The 23,319-nt window shown below is 37.8% G+C and overlaps 1 protein-coding gene across 12 annotated transcripts in view; it reads right to left on the bottom strand.

The window, feature by feature from the left end:
* The window catches only part of CACNA2D1 (calcium voltage-gated channel auxiliary subunit alpha2delta 1), a 415,542-nt gene that overhangs the window by 57,567 nt on the left and 334,656 nt on the right, over window positions 1-23,319 (bottom strand). For all 12 annotated transcript variants that reach the window (XR_014578635.1, XM_083821360.1, XM_083821361.1 and 9 more), the window contains one exon: window positions 759-837. Coding sequence is in view for 11 of the 12 variants with exons in the window: in XM_083821360.1 (XP_083677486.1) it covers window positions 759-837 (79 nt within the window). In the remaining variant the exon portion in view is untranslated. The remainder of the gene's footprint in view (window positions 1-758; window positions 838-23,319) is intronic.

Here is a 23,319-nt window from a genome sequence, read left to right as displayed (position 1 = left end):
CCATTTAAAATATAAAACAATATTATTTTATAATTTCTCTCTTTTCTATTTATCTGTATTTACCTCTTGTCTCTCATTCCCTAATTATACTGTGAGGTGCTTGAGACACCTCTTTCTCACACTCTTTCTAATTGCTTCTCTCCACTTTTTTTTTTTTGTGCAGAAATTCTAGAAGAAAGCATTTTACTTTGTTATATTTACCCTTTTTATTTTTGTTTCATTCTACATAAAGGAACTGGTGTAAAAATACAAAGATGCACTAAGAAGCTAAGAAATTACAACAAAAATAATTCTGAAATTTTCAGAAAAAAAAAAAAAGATAGGAAAATTAATGCAAGTCAGATGATCCCTTGTAAGTTTTGGAGAAAAAACAAAAAGAACACTAACCAGCCAACCAACCAAACAAAAAATCCCTTTGTCCAAACTCCTTAATATAAAACAGCTTTGCTTAATTTTCTTATCTGTCATCAATTCCATCTTTTTTCATAAACGTCTATTACAATAGGAGTGCTCAAAATTGATCCATAATATCTTATTTTTATTATAAGCAATATTGTATCATATTCTTCTTACAACATACTTTTAAATAGTCAAACATGTAAACATATTATCTATACACATGTATATATGCATTTATTTCATCAAGTAACTTTTTGTAACTTTGATTAAAAATACAAGAAAGCTAAAAAAAAAATTTATTTTTTTCAAAAATGTTAAAGATATTGCTCTAGCAAAGAACAGTCTCAAAGACACAGTACCTTTATTTTCACAGGCCATCCACTGTATAGGTCCTTTATCATAATTATGCTGACCAACAGAAAATGTGAACACACGTACCTATCCAAATCAAAAAACAACAACAAATATAACTTAAGTATATGTAATTACTTAGCTGTTACTCTCAAGTTAATTATAGCTGGATTTTTGATATATTTGAACAGAAAAAGAAAGCTGTGAAGTTCCAATTTAATATCAATACAATAGATTCACATAGATTAATACATAGATACATTATGATATTTTACAAATTCCTATTAAATATTTGGGCCCACCAAGTAGAACTCGTGAAGAATGTTTTCATACATCTTTCATGCTTTAAATCTCTTACACTGATTACTGTCCATAAACCATTTGAATTTCATTTATATTTTTCTAGGGCATTAATAATAACTCTTTGGGTTTTATTAAATCAGTTGACATTAGAATTTCCAATTAATTAAAATCAACATATGCATGGGTAGCAGAATTCAAAGCAACGTAGAACAGCATTTTTGTTTTGCTTAAACTTTTAGTCTTTTTCTTGTAAAACCACTAAATTAGTTCAACAGCATTCGATAGATTAAGATCCTGAAATTTCACTTTAAACTCCTGATATTCATTAAAGCTGTGTGTTTTATAATCTCAGTTCTATTCTGTTTAGCCAATGCAATTCCAATTTATCTCTGCAACTCAGGGGAGTCATAGTTCCAGAGAAATACAAAAAATGCTGTCCAAGTTTTGGACAGAAAACAGGGTTTTCAGCTGAGATTATTTTCCATGAAAATTGTCTGATCTGAATGAGAAAAAAAATAAAACAAGCAAACAAACGAACAAAAACTAACATTATTTCTGTACACAGATTAAAAATCCTACAAGACAAAAACTACAAAAACTACTGTAGAAAAACTACAAATACTGTGTCTTTGTTTCCAGCTGAATACTCTGCTCAGAAGATTAAATTTTCTGGAAAAGTAAAGAAAAATATTTTCCCAACAGTTTTAATAAGCTGATCACTATTATTATGTCCATCTGAAGGATTGTCCAAGTACCAGGTGGCCTTTTCCTTTTCAGACATCTCTTTCTTTATAGACCTTTAACTTTACCACAGAACACATCACAATATGAAATCAGAATACAAATTCCTTTCTCTAGGACTGAGTAAAACGGTAATGTTTTCTTTAAATACAGTATTCACAATATGACGTTGCAGATATTCCTTGTAAACTACTCTCTGATTGTTGCTACATTTTAAGTGGTTATTTATACATTTTTTCATCACTTTATTTAGCATGTGCTATTTACTACGTAAATCTTAATTTTCCAATAAGCAACAAAAACAGTGTGACACAATCAGAGCTTACACATTAACTGAGAGATGTAAGAATAGCTCCAAATCATCAGTCAGCAGCTAGCAATTGGCAAAACTTTATTACAGATGACCCCTATGTGGAAGAAGGGCAAACCAAGGTTTGTGCTAGATGACATTTTAATTAGCAATGTTTTGATTTTATTTATCTGTACAAACCTTTTGCTTCTAGCAGAACTAAAGCAACTACTCAGACATATATATATATATATTTTTTTAAATGCAGACATAATTTGAAGCTCTAATGAAACCACCCTTTACAGAGGCATTTCTCAGTAACTATTCAAGCCAAGTGGAGTTTTAGTTACACAGACAGGTACGGGAACAATTGTACATGTGATGCTAAAATATTGTTCTCATAGTTCATCCGGATAGAAACAGATGAAAAATACCTTCCATTACCTTGAAAATGACCACACTGCTAGTGAGAACATGACTTCAACTGATATATTTGCAACTACTATTTTCTTTTTATTACTGTATCACATTGTAAAATCAAGTTACATTTACCATCCCCCATTTGTTCTTCACCCTTTTACAAACTACCAGCTATAACCCTTCTAATAGACCTTTCTGCTTCTATTTAATTACCACCCATTTTTTTCCAAGCTAAATATCACAATGTTGTTTTCTATCAGTATCTCTCAGCTCACATGGCCCCTGTCTTCTGGTCTTCTTTTGGACTCACAACTGTTCCCAGTTTAGTGTCCACTAAACACTTAATTAAGATTGCAGTCTTAAAAATTATGGTGAAATAAAGACAAAACCCACTAAAGACCACTAGTTAGATAGGCAAGTGACCTGATGTCTCTTTTAGATTAAAAGTAACTAATTAAGTAAGAAAGAGTCATGTGGGTTTGCTTGTGTGTGTATAAAACACGACTCAATTAGACTGCACTGTCTGGCATTTGATCTCAAATATAAAAATGAAACACTGCATTGGACTGAAGTTTCAAAATGATATGTAATTTAGGGAAAAGAAGCAGCATGTCAAATCTGCAACTAATCTACAAAGAATTCAGAATTTAAATTATTGACAACAAGCAGAGGACAATATATCTGATTTACTGTTCCTTGGATAATTAACAGAGATAAAGAACTGCAATGAAAATTGGAGTTTTTAATTGTTACTTGGTTTGGCAAGAGGGTGGAACATTCAAAAGAGTTTTCTTTTTCCTATTGCCTCATCTGGAATTGAGTAGAATGACAGCCCAGCTGGAAAAATGAGTCAGCAAGTCAAATTAAACAAGACAATCTTAGCAAAAAAAAAAATAAATAAAAAAAATGCTCTGTGCTAACATTTTCTGTGACAGAACCCAGAGTCAGCCAAAGGACTGAGATGAAATCTGCCTATACCTTTTCCTTATAGACATCTCTCCAAAAAAGACAAAAGGTTTCTAAACTAAAAAAGACAGGTTTAATTACTTTAAGTAGGAAACTTACTAATGAGAACTTGGAACAATTATATCAGAAACAATGGATATAAGCACCTCTCCCTTTGCTTGTCCTTCCATCCAAGTTTGGTTTCAACCAACTAAGTGGATTTCTGAGTTGAAGCAAACTGCCAAGTATCTTTGATCCCAATAAGTTTTTTTCCATCTGAAATAACCACTGAGGCCTGATTATTTCTTCTCTGTGCTTCTCTGCAGTCTCTCAGATTCTGTGTACACTACAGGCTCCTGGGTCCTAGGTCTCCTTCCTTCCCCCAAACCTTTCCCTAGGGAAGAGACAATCTTGCCTCCTTACAAGGGAGATCCATTTGTTCTCTTCCTATAGAAACATAACAATCAAATCAATAGAAAAACAATAGAACAATCAGGAAGAAAAAAAAAAAGAGAAAAAAAAAGCTGTCATACTTTCTGTTTTTCATTGGGACTAGTGAAAATAAAGTTATTCTAGAAAACTCACAGCCTTATGATGGAGAAGAACTAAAGATGGTCCCCATCCTGCTCTGCCAGACAGGTCAGATACTGTCTTGAAACTGTTCTTAAATGTAAGAGCCCTGATTTTCACTAATAAGCGAAAGTCCAGAGCTGTGTTAGTTCTGTCAGGACAATACCATGTGCTGGTAATGGGTAGCTCAATCTCTGTATTCCGCATTCTCTGGAACTAGTCTTGGGGGAGAAAACACACACACTTTCATTCTTTTTATCATTTATTTACAGTATAAATAGAGTAGAGTAGAGCAATATCCTTATTAAAGTTAAAAAGTTTAGAATGTAAGTTGTAAGGACAGACAGACAGCAAGTGGCAAAGGCTGCCCAGAGAGGCTGTAGTCTGCACCCTTCGAGGTTTTCAAGACCAGACTAGATAAAGTCCTGAGCAACCCAGTTTGATCTTAGTCCTGACCCTGCTTTGAGAAGGACATTGGATGAGAGACCTCATGAAGGCCTTTGCATCCTGACTTATCCCACAATCCTTTGAAGGATATCAAAGAGAAAAAAAAAACTAAATCCAACTCCTAATCAGAAAAAATAGTAGACAACAGAAAGAATGGTACAGAAAACAGAGGAAGAAGTACTTAAGGAAATATTATATAATAATATATTATAATAATATATAGTCCAGGAGTCGGACTCAATGATCCTTGTGGATCCCTTCCAACTCGGGATATTCTACAATATAGCCTAATTATATAATTACTTTGTTTTTTATTTTGCACTTCTCTCTGTCAGAAAAAGTGTATAAAGATCAAGATGAACAGAAGCATTCTGACTGCTACAGATGAGGGGATAAAGGCACTCAAGAGAGTTGTGAGGAAAACAACTGACAAACTATCCACAAATAGGCTACTCTGTTTACAGATCTCAGTTGCATTTTTTCCTATCTTATTTCTTCATTTTGCTATTGGAATAAAATAAAGCAAGATTAAATTAGACTCTTCCTTTGGATGTGTCATGTTATGAGTACTATAGAAATGTAAACAACCAGAGAGAAGTTAATTCAAAGCAGTTACTAAGCATGAAATCACACTTACTGTTTAGACTGCTACATACACGTGTAGGCAATATGTGTAGTAGGCCTGTAAGACTTTGAGAAACTACAACCCCTCTGCAAGAAGTTCTGAGTGAATATGCATTTATTTTGACAGATAAATTATTTTTCTTAAATTCTGTGCTGCTGTAATGGGAAAGCTACCAATAACCATCTATGTGCATCTCTTCATTATTCTGTTTAGGAGGAAATTAACTGTCTTGGAGATATGTATTTCTCCTTATCAGATATCAAGGGAGCTACCTAGTTACTTTACTTGACTATTAATTAACAAAGTGAATCCCATCATTTTACCACAATCATGTAAAAGTGTGCAAGACTGCATCTTTTTCCACCATTAGTTAAACAAACTTGAGTCAAAAGTTGATCTCATCAGATCATGCAACTTCAGTTTTTATAACGGTATGATTTCAGAATATATTAATCTGTCCTTTATAACCGCAGATAAAAACTCAGATTTTTTTATTTTATTTTTTACTATAGACCAAAAGGAGCTATGGTACAGAGGAGTAAATAATTCAGTAATTCTAAAATCATCCTGGAAATTATTTTTCCCATTACTGTGTTTATATAGATTATCAGATATGATAAAAAACTGTTTGCAGTTAATATTTAATAGGTACACTTCTGAAATGATAACAATATACCAAGCCTATTTTTCTGAATAAAATCATAAAACTGCTTTTCTATATCTCATTATGCACTCTGTCTCCTAAATCCCTTTTAAGCTCAGCTTTTAAACCACTTAATCAATTCGGTACTCTTCTGATCAGGGAATTTTGTGGTTTTCAAGCTGCCACAGTTTAAATTCTCAAAATTCTCACAGTTAAAATTCTTTTTTTTTTTTTTTACTTTTCTTTTCTTTACATCCATGGACTTACTCCCATAATCAAACAGAAATTTGAAGATGATTTCTCATTTTGCTATGAACTAACTGAGACCAAAAGGCATTTATGAACAATTTGAACCTAGAACAGAAATTTGGAGACATGATCTGAAAATCCTACAGACTAATTTAGAAATTACCTAGGTTAGCAATAGGAAGTGCCAAATACAGAGTTTCACCTAAGTTCTGTTTCATAATCTTTTGTTCAGGACTGGTAGATTCAGAACTTCCAAAGACACAATCATGAAGCATTTGGGTTTTATCTATAAAAGTAAAGCAGATTCATTTTACTAGGAAGGACAAGGAGAAGAGAAAGAGAAGCCTTATGTTTACCGGCAGGAGTAAAGCTCACAATATGCTAGAGGGAAGTTGGTTAGTCTATGTCTATTCAGTAAATAAAATGGGACATAACCCATTTTCTTTCTCAGGCTGAGGAGACAAGCGGCACAGCATGGTTCACATCTCTATGGCTACATTATTTTGCCTTCCTCCCTCCCTGTCCCACCCCCCGCATTGGGTGATCTCATTATAACGTCTTTTGGGACAGCCATGGTCATGCTAGCCCCTGAACTGAACGCCTTGGATCCTGTTTGAAAGAGCTGACTGCCACAGGCCAAGAACCATGCCATTGGGTCTGTTAGCAATTAGACAGTGTGGATAAATGTGAGCAGTTCTTCAGCCTACATGCTGGATTTGGTTAGTTTGTGGGTATGGACACAGCTGTGTGATTCACTCATACGAGTAAAGCTGGTTTTCTTGTGAAGGACTGAGCAGGGCTTGCTTTTATCAAAATGCCTGTGACAATGATGCTTCTAATCTTTTCAACGGGAGCTTAATACTTAGGCAAAGGAGGTTTGTGTTCATGTTTCTTAGTTTAAGCAAATTCGTAACTTCCATTGCTCTGAATACCAGGCTCAACAAAGTTCAGAAGATGGAGATTTAGGCTTTTGTACTCCTTGGACTGCCTATGCTCCTAACAGTAACTGGGCAAAACACAGAAATGACCTCAGATGCTAAGGTGGTTAAGTTTTAGAGGTCTAAAACTCAAAATGGAGAAGTCAAAATTTTATCTCAAGTTAGAAAATAGCATGATACACCAACAGAAACGTTGGTTTTTGACACCATTGTATTTTTGACACATATGTCCAAATTAGGATCTGCCTCCTGCTTTGGGTACTCTCCAGAAATAGTTGTAGACTTGGGAAAAAAACAAACCAACACGAAAAACAATAAGAATTTACCTCCCGAATACTTAGATGCAAAAGACAATTGCAGGCTTGATATCTTTGAACTTATAGACATGAAGTATGTATTAATGCATTTCATAAAACACCTACTCAAGTCTTTCCACAATTGACCCTCTAGGCTCTGATTCAGCAAAAGTTAGATTAACTTAAATGCCATGCAAATAAACCCCTTGTCATCAAAGGAAAAATGCTTTAATTGAGGCACATGTTTAAAGACTATCAGAGTAGGTTCCTGAAACTATTTTTCTAGACATTTATCCACAATGAATTATTTCTCCCAGACTTTCTATGTAGATCTACAGTCTTCCCTATCATTAATATCTTTCATTCACTTCAATGCTACCTCAAACTTAAAGGTGCTATGCTGATTTATGAACTCCTAGTCTAATTGTAGTCTATGTAATTATAACTTAGCAAAGAAGAGAAATAATGGCACTCTAAAATCAGTTCACATTACAGTCTAACACTAATGCTTCTTTGAGCTAAAAAAAAAAAAAAAAAAAAGTTTGTAACACATTAGGAGATTATTGGAGAATCTCACCTGTTTTGGATATAGCTCCCTGCTAACATAGGCTCCAAAACATTTAATGGTCCTAATATTTTGGGATAATAGACCCAAGAACGCTGATGTGTGGTGTAGTTATATAAAATTGCTGTACGAAAGGAGCTAACACAAGGATTATACTTGAAGTCTTCAGAACATAAGGACACAATGAAAGCTGTTCAGTGAAGAAGTCTGTCAAGTGAATGCAATAAACATCCAAAATGTGTTTTCAGAATTGCAGTGTTTCGGAAGTGAAAAAAGTGGTTTTGTCCAGATTTTTTGTTGCTTCACAATGAAAACATATCTGCATGAAAATGGGGATATTTTATATTGTAAAACTTGAAAACACTGTTATGAGTATTACAGTGTAAAGTTAGAAAATTTCAGAATTAATACTTCCACAGAACTAAGAAAACGCTAATTCAGTTGTACTGTTCTACATCTTATTAGTGCCACCTTGTGGAACTACAGCAACTCACTCCCAGCTCACTTTGTAGCTAGCAGGGGATGCCCCTTCCGGCTCTGCAGCATGGCTAGAAGTACGAAGGTATAAATATCCTGCTGACACAAACTAATTTTCCTCTGTTTAATTGATTAGCAATGTGATCCTTTAGGTTTTTACGCAGTTAAACCTTTGATGAACCAGACATATCACAGAAGTATAAACTGAATTACTGAATTCTGTATCCTGACAATAACTTAATACAGGGATATTACATGACATTGAGGAGGCAATGTTCTCTGTACTACACTGTCTCCATATATAAGATGAAGCTTCTAATATTGAAAAAAAAAATCAGGTGTAGGTATAAATCAACTGTTTTATTAGCTTTTTACAGCATTAGTTTCAAGAACAGTGGTTAGAAAGAGAAAAGCTGTGCTTTCAAAAACAGTAGGATTTCAGAATTATGTGCTTGAATGCAGGTTTGAGAATCAATTTGGTTGTGTCTACCCTAACTGAAATTGGGCCATCATCCACTCTCTGGCCTTGAGAGCATCTGTGGTAGCAGAGCTGCCACATCTTCAGAAGCTTGCAGATAACATGTTCATGCAGTTCATGCAGATACATGAACAAAAGCTAAATTATCGCTCCTTCCTTCTTCCCCTTTCCTTGGTGCCCCTGGGAGTGGTCCCAGCACTTTGTCTGGAAGTGCACCAGTTGGCACAGGCTGAAAACCTCCCAGGTCTAACTAAACAGTTAAACCACATAAATGACTGCAAGACAGTGTCCTGTCCCCATGTAATTCAGTAATATAAATGGTGCCTTAAGACATTTAGACTAGCAGGTGATGTTGCTGATAGTGCATTGCAGTTGTATGCGTAGCTCACCCTGCTGAAAGGCCCAGATGGACTTCATCTAGAAGAAACCCAAATAGCTCTCAACTAGTTTTCTGTGATGTGGGTATATGGCTGTAGCTTTGGCTCAAAGGGTGCTAACACACTGGCTGCTTCTGTGATTTCCAGAAGTGTACTGACTTAGCCCTCCTGAAGGTACCAATCTCACCCAGCTGTCCCACTCACCTTGGAAATAAATGTAAATAATTCAGTTTGAATTGGGTGATTTTCCAGCCACTTATTTTCCAGCCACTTATTCCATCTCCTACTGATTGCTATCCCTCCCACAAATGAAGAAATTACACTATCAGCTTTTTAATGGTTCAACCTTTCAGTGGTTCAATGTTTTACTTTGGCTACCCAGATTCTATTTACTCAGTTGATTTGTTTCCCTCCTTGGTTATCTTAATAACTGAAGCAGAAAACAACTGAATTCCTCCTTTCCCTAAGCTAATTCTCCCTGACACGCAGCATTTAGCATTCTCTGAAGAAAAAAAGTCATTTTTTTCCAAGAGATCCTTGTAAATTTGGTGGCCCATATCTGGAACCAGACAAAGGAGGTGACAAAGTAATTCCTTCTGTACTCTGGATTAAAAGCATTTCAGGCATTTCTTTGATAGTCAAAACAACACTTAGAGGCAGCTGAGCAGCTGGAAATGACCAGACTAATTAGGGGGATATTTACTGTTCATACTGTGACACTAAGCCTTTTTTTTTTCTTTTTTTTTTTCTTTTTGGCCTTATAAACTCTGGAGAATTACAGATGTCAGCTAAGGATTTAAAGGAATATTTAATATTCCATTAAACATATTATGTCTAGAAAAGGTGAATATTTCAAACTCAAGCTTTGAACTGGTACTCTGCACTGTCTTTTTAAAATTTATTCAGTGGTATAGTTTTGGAATTAGTGTATTTTCCCCTTTGTATTGTTACGCCCTCCACTATTTACTCCCATTACTCTAATTCTTGTACAGTTTGGTAAACACTGACTAAATGGTTGCAAATGCCAAACAACCATATAAAAGAGGGAAAAGGACAGGGGACAAAGGGAAGGGCTGTCAGAAATTCTTGTTTCAAGCTCAAATCTAATCTTACAATGGTCTGAACTTCACAGGAACATGAGAACTCTAATCAAAACAACTTAGTGGACAATTTAGCATACCAACTAAAGAGGTGAAAAGACTTTTGTCTATGTGCCCTTTCCTGGACCTTGACCTGGGAAAGGAACAATATCTTAGGAAGACCTTAAGAGTGTGAGATTTAAGAGTGAAAACTCTTCAAGTCTGCTTCCCTTTTTTAGGGGAGAAAACAAAACCAAAAAAAATCCAACAAAACAGTTAACCACAATGGAAACTCACTGCTGTCATGTAGGGCTGTGCTTAGGGCAACCTGACCTTGTGTGTGCTTGCAGGTAAAACATCCCATTATTGACAAAAGCAGGCACTGATGATGCCTGCTGTCAGCAACTGGCAAGTGTCCTAGCATATCTGAAAGACCAACTCTTATGCACAACCATGTGTTAGAGAACGTCCTTCACAGCTAGCAATCAATGCAATCACTGTGCATGCTAGCTCATTGTACTTCTTGCCAAACTGCACCTGAAATCTCAGGACTGTCTGTGAGGAACGCTGCATACGTACAGATTTATAGATACCATCTATCCTATTTAAAGATCATAAAATTAATCACGACACAGTTCCCTCCTATACTGAATGACACATATTTCATTTCTTTTGTAATAAACTTAACTTTAAGGAAAAAAAAAATCCTGCATGCAATCTACAGGTAAAAAAAACTGGGATGGGGGGTGGGGAGTGGGGGTGTGTCTATAGCCCTGGTGTGTTCAACAGCTTGTATCAGAGTGGTCTTGTTAGTAAATTTAGTGGCACATTTTGCATTCACTGTGGCTGAAAGAGAAGAGCAGAGACAATGTATTGTACTTAAATGACATTTTAGGTAACAAGATATAAGCCATATTTCAATCTGTGATGCAGGGTAAATTAATTTCAATCCTCTCTCACAAAGTCTATCTTTTTAATGAAAAAAAGAAAGGAAGCTCTTCAGCCTTATTCAAATATGCTTCTTTCAAGGAAATTTCTTATAGACTAAATACTGTCTTAGAGGTCTGGGGGCTTGTTTTTGAATAAAACAGCCTGTACAAACTAAGACTGCAACAGAAAGCACTGAGGTTACTGTTGCTTTTCCTGTCTATATGTAGGACCAAGAATATAATATAGCCAACATGCATTATTCAATTCATCACCTGCAAAGAGTTGGCTTCATAAAACCAACACAATTCTTTCTTGTTAAAAAGGTTCATTAAAACAGAGTTGGAATTGTTGTAAAAAAGTACATATGCAGCTTGCAGCCTAGGTACAAAGCACGAATTAAATGTCTTCTGAAGGGGACTCTGAATAATAGAACTCCAACCTAAACCTGTGTAAACACTGAAAATATCACCTTGAATTTTATACAAGGCTAACTTGAATATGACTTCAACTAAATTTACTGACTTAAAATGGAGGCTCAGGATAGAAGGAGAGGAATAGAGACACAAAATAGGTTAAGAATTCTAAGAGTGCATATGGGCACTGACACTGTTAGGAAAAATAACACTTTTTTGAAATTTATTTTCTTTTTTCTCTATTTTTTAAGCAATAAGATCTACAAAAACAATTGTGAAAACCTCAAGAGAAAGTAATTAAGAGATCATTCTTGAATGTTATTTTCATGTCATTTACATGTCATAACCATGTGAATGTAAGATTGCAAAGTCACTTTCTCATTCTTCTATTAAAGACAATCTATTCTGCACACACATCAAATTCTATGCAAAAGAGTAAAGAACATGACTATGATTCTCCTAAGATATGATAAAGCAGGTTTTAGCCTTTTCCTTGGAACTAATCAGGACTTTGAATGCAAGTCACTTTACAAGTAGAGTATTTTCTCTTTCTCATCAGATTATTCATCCCTTACTTGAGAGGTGATTTTTTTCTTGCTTTTTGTCATAATTGAAATATATTTGCAAAACACTACACAAATGTCCTTCTTAATAGCATATAATAATTCTTGTTTGATAAGATTTCTCAGACAATGCTCCCCCTAAACCAATTTGGTCTCCTAAAAAGTAACTCTTCCTTACAACATCAGCAGCAATATGTAACAGCTTGCATTTAAGTTGCATGGGGTTTTTACTTGCATAAGTGAAGTTCACAGTACACCTACACTTATGTTTTTTCATTTCCCATTTCATAGAATCACAGAATCATTTAGGTTAGAGAAGACCTCTAAGATCATCAAGTCCAACCATTAACCTAGCACTGCCAAGTCTACCACTAAACCATGTCCCTAAGCACCACATCTACACGACTTTTGCATACCTCCAGGGGTGGTGACTCAACCAGTTCCTAGGCAGCCTGTTCCAATGCCTCAAAACCCTTTCAGTGTAGAAATTTTTTACTTAAACCTCCCCTGGTGCACCTTGAGGCCATTTACTCTTTTTGCTTGGGTTAAGAGACCATCCCTCACCTTGCTACAACCTCCTTTGAGATAGCTGTAGAGAGGAACAAGATCTCCCCTGAGACTACTTTTTTTCTCTAGGCTAAATAACCCCAGTTCCCTCAGCTGCTCCTCATAAGACTTGTTCTCTAGACCCTTCACCAGCTTCATAGCCCTTCTCCATACATACTCCAGCACCTCTGGTAGTTCTGGTAGTGAGGGGCCCAAAACTGAACACAATACTTGAGGTGTGGCCTCACCAGAGCCAAGTACAGGGGGACAATCTGTGCCCTAGTCCTGCTGGCCACCATTTCTGTTACAAGCCAGGATGCCATTGGCCTTCTTGGCCACCTGAGCACACTGCTGGCTCATATACATCTGGCTGTCAACCAATACCTCTGAGGTACTTTTCTGCCAGACAACTTTAAGCCACTCTTCCTACAGCCTGTAGTGTTGCATGTTGCTGTGCCCCAAGCACAGGACCCGGCCCTGGGAAATTTTAAGAGGGAAATTTTCATTTCCCTCTTAACCCATCATCTGTTTATGCTGCTGCAGACATGCATCTTTTGCTACCATCTGTTTGTTTCAACTGTTCCCTTATTTTCTTTCATACTACAAAGATTCCCATTCTGTATCTTCTTCCTTTCAGACCCAGTAGAGTCTCCTATATATTTCTGTTTGTTTTTCCACCAGTGCATTGACAAATCTTTTCATTCAAAAATGTCCCATCCTGTCTGAAACTATCCCATTTACTGATGGACTAATGCTCAACTAGTGCTCAATACCCACCTACCAGTTGGCCTAATCACCATTTAGAAATTAAGTTTTCTATCAAGTCACTTAGTAATAGGTGATTCATTTTTTAAAATATATTCAGTTGTACTAGTTGAGTTACGATACATGACTTATTCTACTAATTGGACAAGTTCTGCACCAAGCTTGTAAATTTAACCTTTGGAAATCTCTGGAATCAGTGAAACAGAATCACCGAATCACAGAATTGTAGGGGTTGGAAGGGACCTCAAGAGATCATTGGGTCCAACCCCCCTACCAAAGCAAGTTCCCTAGAGCAGGTTGCCCGGGTAGGTGTCCAAATGGGCCTTGAATATCTCCAGTGAATATACAAGTGTTAGAATCATGAGTATGTAACAGGTAAATTTGAAGAAAAGCATTTGCTATCTTATTAATCATACTTTGTGTATTTGTGTGTGTGCGCACACGTGCACCTAGTTTAGCTTCTCTATCTGCAGGTCACAATTCTTAAGTTTTGTCCACTCCTACATTTTCAAATGAATGGGATTCGTGACACTCTTACATGGCTCTTATTGCAATACGACACATATATTAACTGTCTGCAGCTATGCTCATTACAGTCGGTTCTTTGAGATTTAGTCACAGCACTTCCTTCAATAAATACTGGAAGCATAAAAAAATATTTAGACTTTTAATTATATAGGTTCATATAGCATGAACCTATAGCAATATGAGAGGAAACTATTCCTGAATAAAAGGTTAGGAATATTTCTTATTTTAGAAGATGACAAAGAGTTAGTTTTGTTGTTGTTGTTATTTTTTATTTGTTTGTTTGTTTTGCTTTGCTTTGTTTTGTTTTGTTTTCTGAATTAACTGAAAATCTGGAAGGAAGAAGATAATTGGAGTGAAAGACCAGGGAGTGATTTTTATTTTGAGAAAGGGAAGGTGTGGGAGTACTAAAACAAGGGTAACATTTCAAAGACACAGACTTGAGTAAACTCAGAGAGCTAGCTAGTTGGGTATCTTGGGAAGGTAATCTAAAGAATAAAGGATTACCAGAAAGATAGCAATTCATGAAGAGGAATACACTGAACATACAAGTAGAAACTCCCTAATGCAATGTAAGATTAAAAACAGAAAAGAAAGTAAAATGCACAACCCCAAATTGAAGGATACCTGTAAAATGCAGCAGTCTGGGAAAAAAGATTTGCAGCAAAGAAAAAAAATAGAAAATATGGTTCAATAACATAATACAATCCCAAAAGGCAAGTTATATTCTATGATGTATTTATCTAAGTGCTGCACGAAAAAAAAAAAAATAAAAAAAAACCTCTGTTCTCTTCACACCACTCAAGATTCTCTAACTGTTCAAGAGCATGTTTTATGAAAGGTAGAGATAAGAAGGGCAGAGCTAACATGACTTTATACACATCAGAGGACAGAATAAAGAATAAATAGAATTATAGATGTAATTTAAGAGGAATTGAAGGAAATTAGTTTGTTTAGTTGAGAAGACAAAATAATGGGAAGATGAATGAGGGTCACAACATAAAAATGTTTTCCTAAAATGTAAGAGGAAATTATAATAAGAATTAATTGTTCTCTGTAATAATTGTAAAATTAGAAACAAAGGAAAAAAAGAAAAATAAAATAATAATAATAATAATAAAGAACAACAAAGAACAACTCTGAACTTATTTTTCCTTAAGGAAATTTACCAAAAAAAACAAAACAAAACAAAACAAAAAAACAGGTAGTGGTGAAAGAGAATAATGTAAATACATAGAGAAGCTGTGGGATTGGATACTTTTACAGTAGAGTTATATAAACATCAACAAACATGGCCTAGGCATTTAATTGCTTATTGCAGAAAATCCCAGTCCTCCAATTCTTTAGTTACAGAAGTATACAATCAACTCACACTGCATTTCACTGCTATCACAGGTTTCTAAGAATGAACCTAGTTAGTACATGAGAAGACTGAGATGGAACCAACCTTCTGAGCTATAATCAAAACCAGCTATGCCATATGTAGCATTTTGTTTGTATAAATAAGTAAAATGCAGTCCGACTCTCTTGTTTTCATTCCAAAACAAACATAATGTATTTGCAATATTAAGTGATATCCTATCTCTGTTGCCTGGATTAATCATTTTCTGCCATCTGCAGCATTGACCTGTACGTGACACCTTGAATCAATCACTATTAATATAGTGGTTTGAAACCGAAGATCAACAAAAATAGACATATCAAATAGTCCCCTCCATGCCAAATTTGAAGGAAACAGCCTCTCATTTGGGCTTTATGTAACAGATACGTATGACTCTAATATGACTGATAAGATTACTTTTCAACAAAACTACATTAAAACTTTTATAAGCCTTCTGCAGTTCTCAGCACCGCCACGTGGATTTTATCTTGCAAAGCAAATAAAAATGCCATATGGTAACCCAGACAGACTCACACTGATAATGCAACAGCAGCCTAAAGGAAAACTCAGTATCAACGCATTAATAGCCCTGTGGACATAAGCAAAAAAAGGCTTTTCTGCATGCAGATCTTCCTAAAATAAACACTCAGCTGCACTGCTGTACTTTCTGCTGCACTTCCTAAGCCTGCAGCAATCTTGTTCAACAAACTTGTGTACATATATATAACAGTATGGGAGACTTGTCAGTTGAAGGGAAAAGTGGCGGGACAAGAAATAAAATGAATATGACTTCCTTATTGAAGCCTTTAAGAAAAGAGATATATAGTAAAGGTAAAGGCATTAGTGAAAGACAAGGTTAGAAAGGTTATCAGCATTGCCAGGGCATGGACACATGTTAGGGATACTTCAGCCTAGGAGGATTCCTATGTACATAGGAATGTACATATTCCTCTGTACACTAGGTATGTACATATTTTTGGAAAAGAAAAAAAAAAAATCATCATATTTCTAAAGATCATTTTACTCTGATTCCCAGTATGGGAAGAGGACTTCACACACTGTCAGGTAACTGACTCAAAATTTGGGTTTATGGGGCAAAATGTATACCTAATGTCACACTGGAGGAAAAAAAAAAAAAAAAAAAGTTATTTCCTGGATTGATACACTTTTGACCTTAAATCACTTAGTATTGTGAAACTTGTTAATGTAGTATTTCTGAACAGTGTCACAGAAGGAAGACTGCTGATAGGCAACATTTAAATTCATGAATTAAATGATATTAATCTATGCTAGGAACCCAGAAGCTTGGACAGTGGATATATTGTAAATCCTTCATTAATAAATGGGTCTAAGAAATAGTTAAAAATAGATAATTTGCCTTAAGAGTAAGATATCTATGTAGCAAGCCCTCTGCCACTTTTACTTTATTAAAAAAAAAAAAAAGAGGAATGGACTACGAAATGTATGGGTATTATGAGTATTGACCCAAATTTTACTCAGAATATTTAAGCTTTACCAGTTCTGAAAGTCACAGTACATGCAATACACTAAAATTAACATCTGGAAGATGACACACCCATTAAACAGAAGTCATTAGGGTAGGAGCCAGAGGGCCAGTTTAACCAGCTAGCTGAAGATTTTTTCTGTTATGGGATTTCCTGTACCATCACGCCATTAAAATTCACAGCACGGGGGTTCTATGACAAGAAGTAAGAAATAACATAGCTTCTGGTTGTCTAAAGATAACAGAAGGCTAATGTAGAGAGGCCCAGACAACAATCTAAAATCAGAACGCGTAAAAACTATCTTAACATTTTTGCCATTTTATCTACCAAACTATGCTACATGCCAGTCAGATATAAACCAGAACTTTGCTCACTTCAATCCTTTATTTCATTACTTTTATGTTACATCCAGTGTCACAAGTCTAGCACACACTCAGAAATGCAAGAGCTTTGGCACTTTGACAGTTGGTAATCCCTATTAGAAGTTGATACCGGTGTTGAGAAAGATGCTGTTTCTATTTTCTGCTTTATGAGTACTCCACAAAGTTACATTTATTCAGTCTGATCAGACACCTGATCAGAATCCTATGGCTATCTCAACAGAAAAGTCATCAGCTTTCTCAGTGGTCATTCGCAGTCAGAACTAATACGTCCAGGCTTCTCTGGAATGACTCATTTATCATTGCCCAGATTAACACCAAATAGTTATCTTTTCAGTTATAATGATATGCAGTTGCACAATGATGGATGCAAGCCAATGAAGGTAACGGTTGCCTCCTTTGGTGATAAGAGCTGGAAGAACTCTGAAATTCTTTTCTAGAATGAAGTTTTGCAAGCGCTTTCTCACAAAGATTTCATTCTATCATTCTATAGACACACTGAGTCTGTCCCATTTGGCAAAAGTCACTGCCAGTCATAAATTTCCCACTGGAACTTTCCAAGTTAGAGCTTTTTCACACAGGGCCTCTATCACTGTAGCAGCTGTGTGCCCACTGCATGCAAACATCTTTAATATAACTGAGTTGTTGTTAAAAACTTCTCTGTATACCCTTTCCTCTCAAATGACATTGTCAAAGAAATCTACACAAAAGGAGGTTGTATTAATCATTACAGATAATTCTGCGAGAATGAGATATGAGATCAATCTTATGCTTCTCCTCCTCCTCCTCCTACCTGAAATCAGTCCATCTGACCCCCACAAACCTCTGTCATGCCAGGAGACTTCAGACAACTGAAAGTGCATGATGTATGTTTAAGGTCTTTTCCTACTCGCATAAATTGAGCAATCCTTCATAACACAGATTTCAGGGCACACAATCTGTCCCAAAGAACTGTAGTCCTATTTTTAAGTTGAATTCACAATTCTTAGGGTGGGAAACGCCTACTGTGCCTATATTTCAACTGAATTTACATTGCTGTCTTCAGTGAAGCCATCTGTAGTATGAGTGCAAATAAAAAGAAAATTTACCAGCCCCATTACTGATATTCACTGTGTGAGTGGTATTTCACACATTCAGTGTGAGTGCCCCAGATGTCACCATAACGGTAAACTTGCCAATTTTTAAATATCAGTCATAGCATATAATTGCAACCTGTGACAATAAAATCTAGCTTTATAAAGGGAAAAAGGGACGCAAAAGTGAAACACAATTACGATTTTCAGTTTTCAACAGATGAACACCAGGAATGTTCATCTTCAAAGTAATTCTATAAATTTTATAATAATCCTCATATTCATACTTTAATACATTTGTAAAGACAAAAAAATACTTTAAATATACATATACATACCACCCAAACAGATGAAACTCACTAATTTAGTTTTCCAGACTCTAGATTCCAGGTTGATCTTCTGATAGTTTTAAATTGCTTATTGTATCCTTTCATTTCTTAACTTGGATGGTTGCATTAAGGGTACTGTACACAAGTGTACTAAGTCATGTCATCTGACAGGACAAAATCTAACTGTCTTTCATACTGAGAAATGACAAAAGTAACTGACATGAATAAGAAGATACGTGGAGAGCTGAAATAATTTTACATCAGGAAGATAAAAACAAGGAGTAACAGGTTTGAGTGAAAGTTCTTTTGTTTTTACAAGAAAAAAGTATAAGTTTATGATACGGGACAGCTAAAGGGATCGACTGTGATATAAGACAACAAAGATGCATTTTTATACACTGTGCACAAAACAGAGAGAAATGTTCAAATAAATGTAGACCAGGCAAGAAAAGATATCAGCTGATATAAACTGATACTATGAAGTGTCACCACAGTAAAACATGGATAACTTTTAAACACCTTACTTAGTGAATAGTCTCTCTACAAACAATAATAATAAAATTGGTCTTCTTACATACAATGGAAGATTATGAAATAAATTATAAATAAACTGCAATAAAGACAACAGAATCTAGATCCACATATCCTTAAATACGTAATCATTTAATATATGAAAGCAGCCTGCTATGCAATCCAACAAAATAACTCTGACTATTCAGAAAATTAGAATTATAGGTGTTTATGTGTACTTTTCACATTAGAACGTGTTTGTCAATTCTTTTATTATCATGCTGTACTCAATTACTACTTGAGAGAAGGAAAAAGAGTGCTATCATTTGGGAATCAAGTGTAGTCTTACAAAAGAAACGTTGACCACAAAGCTATTTTGTATTAGCTGTCCTGGTTCCAGTTAGGACAGAGTTAAGTAGCTCATAGTAGCTGGTAGGGTGCTATGTTTTGGATTAGGATGAGAAGAGCGCTGATAACATGCTGATGTTTTAATTGTTGCAGAGCAGTGTTTATACCAGGCCAAGGACTTTTCGGCTTCTTGCTCTGTCCTGCCAGCGAGCAGGCTGGGGGTGCAGCAGGAGCTGGGAGGGGACAGACCCAGGACAGCTGACCCAAACTGGCCAAAGGGGTATTCCATACCATCTGACGTCATGCTAAACAATATATAGGGGTGGCTGGCCGGGGTGGGGGGGCCGGCTGCTCGGGAATAGGCTGGGCATCGGTCAGCGGGTGGTGAGCAATTGCATTGTGCATCACTTGTTTTCTTACACATTATTATTGTTAATACTATTACCATTATCACTATTATTATTATTATTGTTATTATTATTTTCCTGTCTTAATAAACTGTCTTTATCTCAACTCACAGGCTTCACTTTCCCGTTTCTCTCCCCCATCCCAGAGAGGGAGGGGGGAGGGTGAGCGAACGGCTGTGTGGTGTTTAGCTGCCAGCCGGGTTAAACCACAACAGTCTTTTTGGCGCCCAACGTGGGGCCCGAAGGGTTGAGATATCGACAAATCTGACCAGAGTGTGTTAAACTAAAATTGGTATAAGTATTGGACCTGCTTAATAGTTGCTAGTCACGATGTTGATTGCCTTAATCTCCAGTCTGCTGTACCTGTATTCCAAATTGAGTTTTATGGTGCGTTACTTTCTGTATGTGCTCCCTGTTGCACTGTTTATCCTTTCCGGGCCCTGGTTTAAGATTGTTATGGTACTGTGCGGTGTAGCAATGGCTTATGAAATGATGAAATATCTGGTCACGACTTTAACCTGGTATTTGTACTCAGCACTGACGTCGACTCTATACTTTGGAACCCATATCTCGGAAACTATTAGCAATTACACCTATTGCCTGTTTTCGTTAGGGAGCCAATCTGTGAAGGGGACAGGGGAAGACATGTTTCCCTACCTGTTCACTCTCCCTTTCTCCTTCACCACCACCCTCTTATCCCCCGAGTTAGTTACGGTGGTTCTCCGAGATGTTGAATATCCTTGGGATACTCAGACCAGCCTGCTCTTGTTGTTATGTCTCCTGAATGCGCTTCAGATTTTGTGGAGGGTTAAACAACTACTTAGGAATCTCATCCGGAGATCTGTCTTGAGGCGGGATAGTTGCGAGTGGCAGGGAGTGTGGGAGGATATGGGCAGGTTTCTAGAGCAGTGGTCACCTCCAGTGTTTTGGACATTCACCCCTGAACAACTGCAAAATCCTAAAAAGCTGGCAGAATGCTTGAAAAAAAGGTGTCATGACTCTGGCAGTTCCAAAGTGACACAAATCACTGTAGCGTGCTGGGGTCTGGCTTGTGCCTATCGAGCTGCAATTGATGCTACTATCAACCTAGCTCCAGCTCCTGCAGCCGTTCCAGCTGCAGCTCCTGCAGCCGCTCCAGTTCCAGCTCCTGCAGCTACTCCAGCTCCAGCTCCTGCAGCCGCTCCAGCTCCTGCAGCCGCTCCAGTTCCGGCTCCTGCAGCCGCTCCAGCTCCTGCAGCCGTTCCAGTTCCAGCTCCTGCAGCCGCTCCAGCTCCTGCAGCCGCTCCAGTTCCAGCTCCTGCAGCTACTCCAGCTCCAGCCCCTGCAGCCGCTCCAGCTCCTGCAGCTGCCCCAGCTCCTGCAGCTGCCCCAGCTCGTGCAGCTGCCCCAGCTCGTGCAGCTGCTCCCACTCCTGTGGCTGGGTCAGAGAAACGAGCTGTAGCAGTGCAAGTTGACCCCGCAGAGGGTATCCCAACCCCTGTGGCAGACCCTGTGTCTGGGTCAGAGAAACGAGCTGTAGCAGTGCAAGTTGACCCCGCAGAGGGTATTCCAAGCCCTGTGGCAGACCCTGTGTCTGGGTCAGAGAAACGAGCTGTAGCAGTGCAAGTTGACCCCGCAGAGGGTATTCCAACCCCTGTGGCAGACCCTGTGGCTGGGTCAGAGAAACGAGCTGTAGCAGTGCAAGTTGCCCCTGTAGACAAGGTGAAAAAATGGTATAGAGGCTCAGGTCGTTTAAAACGCAGACAGTCTTCTGCTAAGTCTGGGCGTAGTGAAGACGAGGCTGGGCCATCAAAGGTGCAGGAGACTGAAGATGAGGATGAGGATGGCGAAAAATCAACAGTAACTACCCGGACTCCATACCAGCCATCAAAGGTGCAGGAGACTGAAGATGAGGATGAGGATGTCGGAAAATCAACAGTAACTACCCGGACTCTACACCGGCCATCAAAGGTGCAGGAGACTGAAGATGAGGATGAGGATGTCGAAAAATCAACAGTAATTACCCGGACTCTATACCAGCGTGAGCTACGAGATGTGCGAAAAGATTTTGGTCGCTGTATAGGCGAGCAGCTTGTCACCTGGCTGCTCCGGTGCTGGGACACGGGAGCCAATTATGTGGAATTGGAGGGCAAGGAAGCCAGGCGGCTGGGATCCCTTGCTAGGGACGCATGCATTGACAAAGCAATTGGAGATGGAGCACAATCTCGCAGCCTCTGGAGGCGTCTCCTGTCAGCTGTGAAGGAAAGGTATCTCTTCAAGGAAGAACTTGTATGTTTACCAAGCAAATGGACCACCATGGAGAAGGGAATTCAGTACCTGAGGGAATTGGCCGTACGGGAAGTAATTTATAAGGACCTAGACGACGCACAAACATCCGCAGATCCAGATGCAGTCCGGTGTACACCACCCATGTGGCGGAAGTTTGTACGGAGTGCCCCATCATCATATGCCAACTCATTGGCAATACTAGCCTGGAAAACGGAGGAGAATCCCACAGTGAATGAAGTGACTAAAATACTCCGGCAGTACGAAGGAAATCTCTCCTCTTCCCTAAAGGCCTGTGTCTCAGCTGTGGAGAAACTCTCTGAAGAGGTCCACCAACTTAAAGAGAATTTATCTTCCCCTCCACCTGAACGAACCAGTGTCCACCAGCTAAAAGAGAATGCTTTAGAGAAACTTTCTGAAAAGATCCACCAACTTGAAGAAAGATTATCTTCCCCTTCACCTGAACGAACCAGTGTCCACCAGCTAAAAGAGAATGCTTTGGAGAAACTTTCTGAAAAGATCCACCAACTTGAAGAAAGATTATCTTCCCCTTCACCTGAACAAACTAGTGTCCACCAGCTAAAAGAGAATACCTTGGAGAAACTTTCTGAAGAGATCCACCAACTTAAAGAGAGTTTATTTTCCTCCCCACCTGTACAAACCAGTGTCTCAGCTATTAGGGGTAAACGTTCATCTATGCAAGGAAGACAATATGGTGGGCACACACACCGCGCCACCCTGTGGTTTTACCTACGTGACCATGGAGAGGACATGAGAAAATGGGATGGAAAATCTACTGCGACCCTAGAGGCACGGGTACGTGAATTGAAAAGGAAAACAATTGGGAAAAAGGAGTTCTCTGAAAGGTTTGCTGCTCCAACTTCCAGCAGGCAGTCCTTTAAACACAGAAATGAAGATTCTGACCAGGACTAGAGGGGCCCTGCCTCCAGCCAGGGGGAGGAAAGGGACAATCGAGTTTATTGGACTGTGTGGATTCGATGGCCTGGCACGTCAGACGCACAGAAGTATAAGGCTTTGGTAGACACCGGTGCACAATGTACTCTAATGCCATCAAGCTATAAAGGGCCAGAGCCCATCTGTATTTATGGTGTGACGGGGGGATCCCAGCAGTTAACTGTATTGGAGGCTGAAGTGAGTCTAACCGGTAATGAGTGGCAAAAGCACCG

This window comes from Anser anser, assembly GCF_964211835.1.
Source record: "Anser anser genome assembly, chromosome: 1".
In the NCBI taxonomy this organism is placed as follows: domain Eukaryota; kingdom Metazoa; phylum Chordata; class Aves; order Anseriformes; family Anatidae; genus Anser; species Anser anser.
This window is presented reverse-complemented; position numbering and strand designations above follow the sequence as displayed.